The sequence below is a fragment of the Bison bison genome, unplaced genomic scaffold (assembly GCF_000754665.1).
Source record: "Bison bison bison isolate TAMUID 2011002044 unplaced genomic scaffold, Bison_UMD1.0 scf7180017864533, whole genome shotgun sequence".
NCBI lineage: Eukaryota > Metazoa > Chordata > Mammalia > Artiodactyla > Bovidae > Bison > Bison bison.
In genome coordinates this window covers 11,157,564-11,171,767 of record NW_011495082.1, presented here as the reverse complement: position 1 = coordinate 11,171,767, position 14,204 = coordinate 11,157,564, and the positions used below count along the sequence as shown (strand labels likewise).

The 14,204-nt window shown below is 38.0% G+C and overlaps 1 protein-coding gene across 2 annotated transcripts in view; it reads right to left on the bottom strand.

Moving 5' to 3' along the window:
• Positions 1-5,516: 5,516 nt before the first annotated feature.
• LNPEP (leucyl/cystinyl aminopeptidase) overlaps positions 5,517-14,204 on the bottom strand; it is a 102,204-nt gene continuing 93,516 nt past the window's right edge. For both annotated transcript variants that reach the window (XM_010831959.1, XM_010831960.1), the window contains exon 18: positions 5,517-13,924. In XM_010831959.1, the coding sequence (XP_010830261.1) occupies positions 13,793-13,924 (132 nt within the window). In that variant the 3' untranslated portion in view covers positions 5,517-13,792. The remainder of the gene's footprint in view (positions 13,925-14,204) is intronic.

Genomic DNA, 14,204 nt, shown 5'->3' with positions numbered 1-14,204 from the left:
GGGGGGGGGGGGGGGGGGGGGGTGGGGGGAGGAAGCCTTTTTAAACTCAAACCTCTGAAAAAATCTCCTTCACCAAAAGCAAATTCACAGCTTCATTAAGGATTTGTCATAGACAAATACAAATCTTAAGTCTTTTCTACAAATAGTAAAGCCTTAATCATCTGAGTAAATAAACTTATTTCACTGTTATAAACTAGTAAGTTTATATTGTAATGCCTGACTCATAACTAAGGTTTTCAAGCCTCAGATCTCTAGTTTTGTCTGTTTATGTCTGTGCAAATTATACATATGTCTCTATCTCCAGATAGTATTCCCAAAATTTATAAAAGAGCTCTAATTTACTTAAAAGTAAGTGCTTGCAAATTAAATATTTCTAAGTATGAAGAAAACTGGCCAGGTAGAATTTTAGGTTCATGTAGTCCAGTACATACTAATATCTGGTATTAAAGCTAGCTTAAGCTTGTTGGCTTAACCAATAGACCTATCTTGTTTTTATTGTACCTAGGTGTTTTGAAGGTCAGTAAGTTAATTTTGTCTGTTGCAAAGTTCGTCAGTAAGCAGAATTAACCTGGTGTATTGTTTTTGCAAGTTATAAAATATAAATAAGAGTTTCCTGGTGAACTCTTTAGGAATAATGTTTTGGATCTACCTAAAATAGTTTCTCCAGATTTTTGGTAACTTGAAACTTTAGAACTTTGCTAAGGTAAATGATGGAATTCACTGAATATCCAGATTATTTCAAGTAAGATAAAATCCTGGAACATTAATTGCTGAAAACTAAAGATGTTTGGTTATTAGACACATCTTGTAGCACATTGAGGAGAGATACTCTATGAGAAAGCGCATGCTTCTAGAGGTTATAGAAAATGTTCATAAGTTTATCCATCAAGAAACACTGGTGTGTTCATAATTGCTTGCTTCTTAGTTTTTGCTAGAAATCAAGGTTTTTAAGGATTGGGAATTACCTACTGGAAATAAAGGAAATATTTTGGTATGCAAGGAAAGCAGGATGTGTGTTTTTAGCAAAAGAATGTATGAAGAATGGAAATGTATTGTGTTAAGGGAAAAGAGATTTTTGCCCTAAAGCTGATTAATTCTAAATGCAAAAGAAAAATGAAGAATAAACTAAATAGGTACAGAAAATTGTGCAAAGTTTGTGGAAAGGGAGGACTGAGAACAGTTTTGGATATGATTAGACTGAGATTGGATTACACTTAATTAGGTAAGTGAACTTTGTAATTCAAGGTAGATTGGTGCAGGGCTGGAGTTTCCTCTTCTGTTCAGAGGGGAAAAGCTTTCTGGAAATTTTGGGCTACTTTGGATACTCGATTATGAGTTTATTTGTCTTTTAGATGATCTATATTTACCTTAAAAATCTTTTGTCTCTTCAGTTGGATAAGTATTGTTTCAGTGACCTATGATTTTATTTGATAGTGTTTTAATGGTCTGATAGTGTTTTAAAACTTTGATGTCTCTTATAAACTTGCCTAAGTGAAATTCTAACCAAAATTCTTCTGACCTTAGCTAACTTTGGGATGCTTCAAAGGGCCCCTGAAATATTCCAAAGACAGATACTAAACTAAATGAATTTATTGAGTATATTACATGGGAAATACGGTCACGTAAGTGATGGTAAAATTTTCTTACATGGGTAGATATCATTAATATAGATGTTCCAAAATCTAAATCCTGGTATGTCCTGGTATGTTATCAGGTCATAATTCTAGTTATCTTAAAATGCTGTATGTCATAGAAATAACCAAGTTTCTTATCAATTGCATTATAATCAGATTTTAAATTTAACCATGCCATTTTAAGTCTTTAGTTTTCATTCCAATCCCAAAGAAAGGCAATGCCAAAGAATGTCAAACTACCGCACAATTGCACTCATCTCACACGCTAGTAAAGTAATGTTCAAAATTCTCCAAGCCAGGCTTCAGCAATATGCGAACTGTGAACTTCCTGATGTTCAAGCTGGTTTTAGAAAAGGCAGAGGAGCCAGAGATCAAATTGCCAACATCCGCTGGGTCATGGAAAAAGCAAGAGAGTTCCAGAAAAACATCTATTTCTGCTTTATTGACTATGCCAAAGCCTTTGACTGTGTGGATCACAATCAACTGTGGAAAATTCTGAAAGAGATGGGAATACCAGACCACCTGATCTGCCTCTTGAGAAACCTGTATGCAGGTCAGGAAGCAACAGTTAGAATGGACATGGAACAACAGACTGGTTCCAAATAGGGAAAGGAGTACATCAAAGTTGTATATTGTCACCTCGCTTATTTAACTTACATGCAGAGTACATCATGAGAAATGCTAGGGTGGAAGAAGCACAAGCTAGAATCAAGATTGCCGGGAGAAATATCGATAGCCTCAGATATGCAGATGACACAACCCTTATGGCAGAAAGTGAAGAAGAACTAAAGAGCGTCTTGATGAAAGTGAAAGAAGAGAGTGAAAAAGTTGGCTTAAAACTCAACATTCAAAAAACTTAACATTATGGAATCTGGTCCTATCACTTCATGGCAAATAGATGGGAAACAGTGGCTGACTTTACATTTTTGGACTCCAGAATCACTGCAGATGGTGACTGCAGCCATGAAATTAAAAGACACTTATTCCTTTGAAGGAAAGTTATGACCAACCTAGACACATATTAAAAAGCAGAGACAGTACTTTGCCAACAAAGGTTCATCTAGTCAAGGCTATGGTTTTTCCTGTGGTCACGTATGGATGTGAGAGTTGGACTGTGAAGAAAGCTGAGCGCTGAAGAATTGATGCTTTTGAACTGTGGTGTTGGAGAAGACTCTTGAGAGTCCCTTGGACTGCAAGGAGATCCAACCAGTCCATTCTGAAGGAGATCAGCCCTGGGATTTCTTTGGAAGGAATGATGCTAAAGCTGAAACTCCAGTACTTTGGCCACCTCATGCGAAGAGTTGACCCATTGGAAAAGACTCTGATGCTGGGAGGGATTGGAGGCAGGAGGAGAAGGGGACGACAGAGGATGAGATGGCTGGATGGCATCACTGACTTGATGGACGTTGAGTCTCAGTGAACTCTGGGAATTGGTGATGGACAGGGTGGCCTGGCTTGCTGCGATTCATGGGGTCGCAAAGAGTCGGACACAACTGAGCAACTGATCTGATCTGATCTGATTAATAGACGATCATTATTTTACTCAGATGTTTTTATAAAGATCCTCAAGATGATTCATAAAAAGGACTTTTGGATAAACAAGTTTCTAATGGCTTTTAGATCATACTGCTAAAATGGGTAAGAAATTATAGAACTCTAATGGAAAACCTGACTTCATCCAGATCAACAGGAATTATGAGCAATAAATCATTTATAATTTTATGACTTTTTTCTAAAACACTGCCTTTTAATCTTTTTCAGGAAGCCTTTATGTTTTGACCTGCAACAAGTTGGTAATTGTTATCTTCATTTACAAAAGGTATGATTTATCTCTACTTGATCCCTTTAGAATTTTTCTTCTCCAGCTGCCTCCCCTGTAGACTTGATGACTTATTGTGATCAGATTACATCCAGTTACACCAATTATTGTTTTACTCTGTCCTCTTATTTCTCCAGCTATTTATGCCTGTCTCTACCTGCTATGGGAGAAGGCAATGGCACCCCACTCCAGCACTCTTGCCTGGAAAATCCCATGGATGGAGGAGCCTGGTAGGCTGCAGTCCATGGGGTCGCACAGAGTTGGACACGACTGAAGCGACTTAGCAGCAGCAGCAGCTACCTGCTATACTATGATTTTATTAATGATACTACCTGTATGCTTCCCTGGTGGCTCAGATGATAAAGAATCCACCTGCAATGCGGGAGACCTGGGTTCGATTCCTGGGTTGGGAAGATAGTTTTCTATTGCATTTTGCAATGGTAGCCCGTCCTCTGACAAAACTAATGGCTGAACGTTGAGGCAGTTGATCAAATGTAACTCTACCCAGAATAACTGTAATAGTGCAACTGTAGAAATGGAGAGAAGCAACAAGGGAAATTTTTCCTGGGTCGTAATTCCTAGTGCTGTGGGAAAATTGGTCATGAAATGTCTCCCCAACCTTCATCTAATTTATGACCACAAGGAGGTGCTATGGACAAAAAAGTTGCCCGTCATTTCAATAATCAATGAATTAGCCCCACCATCAAGCCGTCAGCCACTGCACCTGCCCCCAACAGTGTACCCTGAGGGTAATTTAGAAATGAGAAAAACAGGATCCTTGCCCTGGATAAAATACATATAAAAGGAATTTCAATGAGCCCAGACTCTTTCCATATATAGAAAGGCACTAAAAGCTCTTAACTTGATGTCTTTTGTGTGTGTGATTCACAGTAACTGATATTCAACCACATATTTTCAGCAAAAATGCAAAAACTCCAATATATCTTGGCCCCTGCCTTACCTTTTTGGAACAGTTTGTCAGAACTGAGAGGCTGCCTTCCTGGACTGTAGTCCTCAAATAAAACATAATTCTCAACTTATAGATGATGCATTTATGTCAGTTAACATCTATAAATTCCACTGGAATAAAAACATTGGTTCTATAAGGTTAGCCAAAAAGTCTGTTCAAGTCTTTCAAACCTGAATGAACTTTTTGGCCAACCCAATATATCTATAATGGGTTTTATTTCCATTTTTACTGTGCATGTCTGTGAACAAAGTATCAGAAATTGAACTGGTAGCTTCTGAGCAAAAATCTTTTAATTTCTAAGAGCATTCCCCCAATAATTATTAATGGTAATACCTTTTTTTTTTCTTTAGAAGGCAGCACCCTGTGACGTGTGGGATCTTAGCTCCCTAACCAGGGACTGAACCCGTGGCTCTGTCTTGGAGGTGCAGTCTGAAGTGCTGGGCCAGCAGGTAAGCTCTGGTGATATTTTAAAAGTGTATTGCTTCAATGTGTGTTTCTGTATGCCCAGAAATAGTGTCTCAGTTCTTTTACCCCAAACTCTATTTGCCTTAAAATGCCTAACTTTAAGTGCTAACAATTTATATAGAAGAATACTGGTTCTAATTCCAACACCTAAGAGCCTAAGATATTCTCAGTTCTCTCCCAAGAATATTGATCGGAATTAAAACAAGGAACTTCTTACTGTAGATCTGACCAAATGGCTACTCAAGTGACCTGTGTATTTATGAGAATCATTTCATTCTAAAATACTTCCCCTGCACGGAGTGCATCCACGGATGACTTTAACCCCACTCCACCCCAGTGAGTGCTTAGCAGTGTCTGGAGACATTTTTGGTTGTCTCACTGCGGGTAGTGGAGTTGCTATTTGCATTAGAGACCAGGGATGGTGGTAATCATCATACAATACCCAGGACAGTCCAACATAGCACTAATGAGCCTGTGAATCCTTGAGTTACACAAAGTAAAGATACTGCAGCACTGGTGAGACAGGAAACGCTGCAAAAGACAATGAATACGGTTCCTGTTCTGGTACAGCTGAGATCATAAACCACTTTATACGTACTTTTTAAAAGTGAAAATGGTCTACACAATATTTATATTTAAATAATTTTATTTTTATTTCACAAAAAAAGCAACAGTGTTTGCAGGTACACATGCCTTTCAGTCAGTGCTGGTCATATGCAAAACAAGGTATCAGAAGTATAAAGAAAAATAAGCCTTTTCCCTTTACAAGTGACAAAACACAATTTGCATATATAATATTATATATATACATACTGTTTTCAAAATCTTTCACAAAAGACAAGATTATGATACAAATTTAGAATTCTACCCACAAGCTCAGATTCAAGAAATTGGAGATCTCTGTAAGTATTTAAATACAAAAATGTGATACCTTCACAAGTTTTGAAGTAACTACTTTTCAAAGTGTTTGAGAGACTATTCTTCACAGCAACATGGAACACTTGGCTTTAATCAAGAAAGCTGTAAGATTCAGTTTTGTCTCAATGTGAGTTTGTTGATTAATGCAAATGTTCCAATTATGCTGTAATTGTCACTTTATACACATGAATATGTTACTGTACTGATGTTTTCTACACTTCAAGTTCTGGAGCATTTCATTCAGCTAAGCCCTGACCTTTACTTCCTTTGAAGTATTTCAAATTAAGAACTGTTGAGAAATACCACTAAATATGACCATGACTAACTCCAAAAAGATGCTCCCTTTTATTTATGGTCAAAGTTAAATGTGGCATGAATAAACTTTTATTTTCCGTACAGCAGCAGGTATAAGTAACAGCAAAGTATAAGCAAAGTTTTCATCACTAGAACCTGAGAGTCTGATATGGTGAATAACGTCTCTTTGCAAATTTTCTAGGAGTCCTACCGTTCAATGTTTCTATAACAGTATGGCAAATAACAGTATGGCAAATCTTCAGCATTATATTGGTTATAAATTTCAGAACAAAAAAAAACAGTGCTCAGAAGCTCAGAAGGGAGGGAAGAGAGGGATGGATGGATTTTCCACATGCATTTTCTTTGCGACAGATAAATATGGAGTCGTGACATTTACCATGTGGTGGATGAACAGTCAATGTAAAATATCACTGAAGAATGCTGAAAGTTAACACACAGGTCTGGATGTGTGAAATGCATGCAAAGACAGAGAGCCAAAGAGGCAACATGGGCTCACATTTCCAAGGACACTTGAAGATAACAGCTAACAGCGTAAGCGCTGAAGACAACAAGGAGAAATGAACAGGAACGGTTCAGCTAGTGGAGAAGCGAGAGCGGACGGAGGCAGCCACGCAGAAGAGCTCTGGGGAGGGAAGGGCCAGCACGCCCGCCATGTGCAAGGTGGTGGGAGTCAAAGAGCTTGCCACCCCAATTCTTCTTGGATTAGTTTTGGGGCCCACGTTGTCATTTACTAGAATGATGGCAATAACTCAAAAGATTCACTCCAAAACCCAAAATGATTTCTACCGAGTACAGAAGAATATGTAACTGAAGGAACTGTAGCCAACTGAGTCAGAATCCAGGGCCTCAGAAAGGAGCTACTCTCAGAGGTCTTCAAATGAGTTTGAATGAGTGCCGCTGAGAGATGAACAGCAAAAAAATTTAACCACACCTGAAGTATTGTCTTTTTGACTCTCTGGAATTGCCAAAGAACAGGTCCCTCCCTTCCTACCATTTCATTCAGTGTGAGTCAACCTGAGACCTACTAGATGTGATTAGCTCTCACAACTCAACCGTATCCAAGTGTCTTCTCCCATCTTACGGGCTACCTGCCTGGTGCCATTGGTTACCCCACCTCAGTGCTACACCTTTAGCTCAGATGGCAAGGATCTGGTGCGACATTTTTGTTAGATACACTCAGAGCCCTGCAAGGGACTATTAAAGGAAAGATCCACTCAGAGCCCTGCAAGGGACTATTAAAGGAAAATAATGGGGGAAGAAAAGAAGCAAATCATGTATGTGCATGTATACACTTACATCTTTAAAGGCATATATCTGAGAGAATAAAAACAGCCACAAAATAGTGACTATACTGGCTCCAGCTGAAGGAGCAAATATGTGGGAAAGGAAGAAAGTACGCTGCTCATCCAGGGGAGTCAATTTTCATCAGTTCCCTACATAGCCATGTGAAGGACTAAACACAGAATAAAGCGACAAATGAAAACACTCATGAAGAATATTCCCCCGCCAAAAATATAAATCTCTATAAAACAAGCAAACAACATACAACCCTTCTACTTGCTGTTACCACACAGGCAACAAGGGGAAGGGGAGAAGGGGAGGCTGTCATACACTTCTCCTCAGTTTGCATTTGGTAACTTGACATCCACCCAAAGGACTAGGTATAAAATCAGTAACATGGAAACATGTATATACACTTTTAAAAAGGGCATACCCCATCCCTTCCCACTAACTACTACCCACCCAATAATTTTTCCCTCCAAAAAAAAAAAAAAAAGATCCTAAATTGTTGAACTATTGCCCATGTAGGCAGTAAGGGAAGGGAGCAGAGGAGATTTATCATACATCTGGACCTCCATGTTTCATTATGTACCTACAGATCCCAGCAAAGGACTGGGCACTAAATGAAATAACACACAAAATGTAGCAAACCTTTATACATTAAAAAAGTATATATATGTGTACACACACACACACACACACACACACACCTCTCCCATCCCTATCTCTCCAAAAGCAGAAGCCAAACATCTATTCTTCTGCCACTGCCCAGTGAGGGAAAGGGAGCAGGGAGATCTTTTATAGAATCAATCTCAACTTTCATAAAGTTCCAAAAGAGTCATGCAAAAGACTGGATTCAAGATGAAATGAACACCAAAAGAGGCAGAAACATTTGTATACATTTAAAAATTTATATATCTTGCCTAACAAGCTCATCCCCCATTAAAAACCTCAAAAACAAACAACAGAAAACCAAATCCTCAAGTACTCCTATACTACCGGTATACACAGGCTACAGGAGAAGGGCGGGGAAGATTTATTACACCCCGATCTGGACCTCTGCATTATATTTGATATTTAGGAGTCAAAAAAGACACTAGGCTTGAAATGAAAGCACAAATAAATGCAGCAAACGTTTATACACACACACAAAAGCAAACCCAGAAAACCTTCACTGCTCTGCGCCCTGCAAAAAATTCTTCAAAAAACTACACTACTAGTCATTGCCTAGACAGGCAATAAGGGAAGGGGAGAAGAGGAGATTTTTTTCATAGAATGAACCTTAATTTTCATCATGTACCTAAGAATCCATGCAAAAGTTTAGGTACAAAATGAAGTAACAGAAAAAAAAGGAACACAAACATTTATATACATTTTAAAAAGTACATATCCCTATGCTCCCAGGCAAGACAGTGATAGAGGTAAAAATAATCTAGACTGCTCTACAAATATTACCCACAGAGGCGACAAGGAAAGGGGAAGACAGAAGATTTTCCTACATCCATACTGCCACATCTCGTTAGGGACCTATACATCCAAGCAAGGGATAAGTACAAATGGAATAACATGATATTGAAACAAGCACTGCATATATACAGATTTCAAAAGAATATATTCCGCCTCAGTCCCTTCCCAGCCCCGTCCCCTGCAAAATTCTAAAAGTCCAAACTACTTTAAAATTATTGACTACATGGATAAAAAGGGAAAGAAGACTGCTCTATATCCAGAACTCTGTGGTTCATTAGCAACCTACCAGTCCAAGTGAAGGAGAGTGAGTGAGTGAAAGGCACTCAGTTGTGTCCAACTCTTTGCGACCCCATGGACTGTAGCCTGCCAGGCTTCTCTGTCCATGGAATTCTCTAGGCCAGATTACTGGAGTTGGGAGCCATTCCACACTCCAGGGGATCTTAACCCAGGAATCAAACCCAGGTCTCCTGCATTGCAGGCAGATTCTTTACCAGCTGAGCCATCAGGGAAGCCCCCAAGTGAAGGGCTGGGTACCAAATGAAATACTATAATAAGGAAGTAAAAAACATGAGTATATATTTTAAAAGCATTTACCCTAATACCCACAAAAGAGCCCCTGAAACTAATCAACTACTCTACTAGCCATTGCCCTCTCAGGCAACAAGGGAAGGGGTCAAGAGGAGATTGTCATACATGTGGACCTCCACGTCTCATTAGGTACTTTCACATCCTATGAAAAGGACGTAGTACGAAATGATGAGTTATAATACAAAGTTATAGATTTATTTATATACATTAAGTACATACCCCACTGTCTCCCACCTCACAAAACAAAAGCTACTCTAGCCACTGCCCAAAAAGGCAGTAAGGAAAAGGGAAGAGGAGATCTGTCATACTCTGAATCTCCGTTTTCATTAAGTACATATGCATTCATGCAAAGGAACACACCTAAAATGAAATATTAAAAAGTAGCATAACATTTATATACACTTGAATAAAAGAATATACAACCCTCCCCCATCTCTGCCCTCAAGAACAGACTAGATCAAAACAACAGAAACTGTAACTACTCACTTACGTCCATACAGGCAACAAGGAGAGGGGTAGGTAAGCATTCGTCATACTTTGGGACCTTCACAGTTCATTAGATCTCTACTTATCGGTGAGGAGGATGAAGGAAATACAAAATCAAACACCCACAAAATAGTGATTTAGATACATTTTAAAAAGTACATACTCTGCTCTTCTCCCACTATGGCCATCTCCTTCCAGAGAAGGAAACCAAGTAACTACTCTGTAGCTGTTGCCCAGGAAGGAAAAATTGAAAGGCTAGAAGAGATTTCACAGGACAATGTCTCTTTCATTTTTCATCAGGATAAACTATACTAAGATGAAAGAATATAAAAACATCAAAACACGTGCATACATTTAAAAAGTATATTCCCCTAAAGAACCCTCAAAGAAATCAATCAACTATTCTATGAGCTATTGCCCACGTAGGCAACAAGGGAAGGGGAGAAGAGGAGGTTTATCATACTTTCGGACTTCCACTTTTCATTTGGTACTTAGTTGCCAATGAAGAGAATGAAGCACAAAATAAAAGAAAGCAAAACCCAGCAAAAGTGAACACATAGGCTTTATAAAATACAAATGGGGATGTAAGGGAGGAAGAAAAGAGTTAATTCCAATTTTTTAAAAAAAGGCAAAGGGGAGAAGAACTACATCATACCTATGAAATTCAGGTCTTGTTTTGCACACTCAGCCCAGAAATTGCTGTCTGCACATCTCCTGAGATGCATACACCTTCCCCGCACCCCCATGACATACATGAGGATTATGTAAATATTCAGCAACCTGACTACAGATTATCTTTCCATGTGTATTAGATTAAGATGCTCAAAAGCCAACTCAGGAACAGGCTATCTGTAATCCAACAAACTCAGCACTTAACTTTCATTTCTTCCTTTCCAGTGTTCAGAAAGGATTCTGTTCTGCACCCAGGAAGACTGATGTGGCTCAGTATCCTCTATATACCCAGAACTCTTCTGACAGCTCTGTTCCCACTGTGGCTAAAGTACATGTGAAAACACGAATGGTGAAGAACATTAGTGTAAAGAGGAACCTGTGACAGTAAGAAAGTTCGTGAACACCAAAACAGTGGCAAACAACATAATTCCACTTAAAGAGATTCATATCGAACAAGATGGAGCAAGGCACAAGCTTACGGTAGCTGCTGACACTACTTCCGTTTAATATATCTAATCAGTTGGTATTAACAAGCAATTAGATATCAACAAACTGAACTCCTTGGATTTCTAGTTTTGTAGCCTTTCAGACTTCCAAAGCCTAAGCTTTTCTTCTACAGTTCCAGATTTCCAATTTTGCCTTTCCTAATAATATGGTATGATGTGTCTTTTTATTAATTCAAGACGACTCTCTCTCTGCAATGAATATAACGCTTGTCAGACAGTACTGAATTGGTCATGGATCTGTGTGCTCATAGAACAAAGAATCGCTGTGCTTCTATCTGAGTTCTCAGAAATACAATGGTGAAATAAAATTCTGGGGGAAAAAACTTCAAACGCTTCAACAACACTTATTATACTACACGGTCTAACCATTATTTAACCTTATATTCCTGACTTAGAGTTGGTTTTTGGAAGCCCTATATAGATGGGATAGCATAACATTAAAAAAGTATGGAATTTCACAGGAAAATCTGAGGTGAGGCCTGTAAATGAAAAATACAATTGGTACAGATCTGGTATTATGGGAATGAATGGCTTTTGAGTACAAAGATAGAAATGGATTTTGAGTTACCTCCTTTTTAGCCCATGTTTTGATAAAAGTTTAATTATAACAACCCCCACCCCGTTCCAGACACACACACTCACAGGAAAGAATGATATAATTCAAGACAAGATTTGCCATATGCGGAGCTAACAAATATTATAGAAACAATGTGAAGATGGGCAGACAAAACGAAGAATCTTAAATGATTTTGAGAAGTAGCAAAGTTTAAACTCTGTATCAAAGTGGACTTTAGTAATATGGTTTAAAAAAAAACAACCCAGCAACAAAAAATCCTCCAAAATTTTAGTATTTTTCCCCACTCTAAAAATATAAAAACTCACTTTCAAATATCGACTAAATTATCATTCATTTACTGAAGCACAAGAGTAATAAAGACCTACAATCACGCTAGTTTCAAAAAAACATCTTCAGATGATTCTGTGATTCTCAGATAATGGTATTTTCTACTCTAAATAGAGAGATAAGTGCTGTTTAGAAAACACTAAATTGGGAGAAAACACACTAGGGCTAAAGAAGGTTATCTTTAGTTTCTATTGCCAGTCTTTTCAATTTTGCTATATAAAAATATTTTCATAAAATAAAATATAATTTTATACATAATTCCATATATTCTCACTTGATACCTGCTGAATAAAAAAAAGGTGACCTTTCCCATTGTCTGATTCAGTGGAGTGTTTTAAGTGCTGAAAAATGGGTAAATACCCTTTTTATGTACGTAGGTGTTTTCAAGCAAAATAGAAAGTACAATAAATACTAGGAAGAAAGCTTTTCTCCTAAGAATCAAAGAAACACAACAATCTAGGTATAAGTCTGCATAGCTCAAAAAATTCAAGTACAGTATTTCCCCTTTAGAAGGAGTACAATTGCCATATAGTTTTGGATTCTTTCTTTCTTTCCTTGGCCATTCCCTATAATCTGTTAGTTTGGCCATTACAAAAGAAAACTTTGATTTTTCAACTAAAGAAAAGTACTGTTTCTGACAGTAGAAAAAATTCAAAGCCCACCATATTAAAATAAACCTAAATCAAGTTATTCCTATCCACATTCTCTTTATTCCTTTAAGGTATTATGGTGAACTTCAAATAAAAATGTTCAATTTCTCAAAGGCCCTATTTTAAAATATACTTCTAATATGCAACTCTATCATATAAAATGAAAAACCACCCAATGGGTATGATTAAGAGAAAGTGTCTGATCTATCAGCCAAAAAGCAACTTAAACAGACTGTAAACTGTAAATCTTAGTAAGAAAGTCATGATAAGAGACACCAGTATTTTAAAAAATGCCATAAATGCAGAAATACTTATTTGTAACACAAGGGATATCTACGGCAGAGAGCGGTAAAGGTGTACAGAGATTTGGAGAATACTGGAATTCATAAGTAAAATAATTAGTGCTAACTCAGTTGGAAATATTTTCCTGAAAGATGAAAAAGAAGGTGTTAAATATTTGGAAAGTTTAATCTTTTGGCCTTGTTATTTAGCTTTACAACAAAAATTTAAAAATTCTGTAGCACCTCACTATTTTTCAGAAAAAAATATAATAGTTATAAACTTTTTCCAGAAAAAAAAGGATTATTCAAAACCCCCAATAAGTAGATCTGCACACCTGAGGTCAGTTTTCTACAGCTGCATGATTCGATGACTTCATTACTATACTTTTTGATGCTAACTTGGAACCACATTCAAATAACATCTATCAACAAGAAGCAACAAATGGCTAACCAACCAGCAGCCTGCAAAGATGGTGGCTCCCATGGTAGCTCTTTCCTTATTTCATGGTGTCAACATTTAGCCAGAAACTGAGAACAGCATTGCAAAACAGATTTTTTTTTCCCATTTGAATATCTTCAAAGTAGAAAAATTACCCACTGTTTTTGTAGACGGTTGGCATACAGGTGAATATAGTTTGGTAATAAATAACTACACACTGCCCAAAGACATTTCAGAAAAGACAGATGAAAAAATACAGACTGGCCCTGAGCAAACTAGAACTCCTAAGAGTGCACACAACTCAGCAGCGATCCTGGTTTCACCGTGGCTTTTGCAAAAGCAGCAGAGGCCCAGTTAACAAGCTCTCTGAACGGGTGATGAGGTACAGGTGTGCATGCTACAGCCAATATGTCAGGGTTTTCAGATTCTTCTCCACCCACTGCATGTTCAACTGAATGACTTCCAAAGCCTCCTGGACACAGCGAAGTCGAAAGGTGGCTTCTGACTGGTTTTCAAAGAATGCCTGGACCTGTAAGTTGCACACAGAAGTATTTCAAAAGAAAAGAAAGGCATACCGCAGCTTTGAATATCCTTTTCAAATAAGCTTTAAGTTAGTGATGGTCATGCTGATGTAAAGCTGTTTTAAAAAGGAATTCCCCTTACTCCCACAAGGATGAAGTTTTCAAATTTCAAGTGGGAGGTGGGGTGGGGGTGGTGAGAGTTGGAGTGGGAAGGGTGGAAAGGCCGGAAAGGCCAAGTAACAGTAAATAAGGTAGAGTCTAAAGTTAGGCCTGGGGCCTAATTTTACC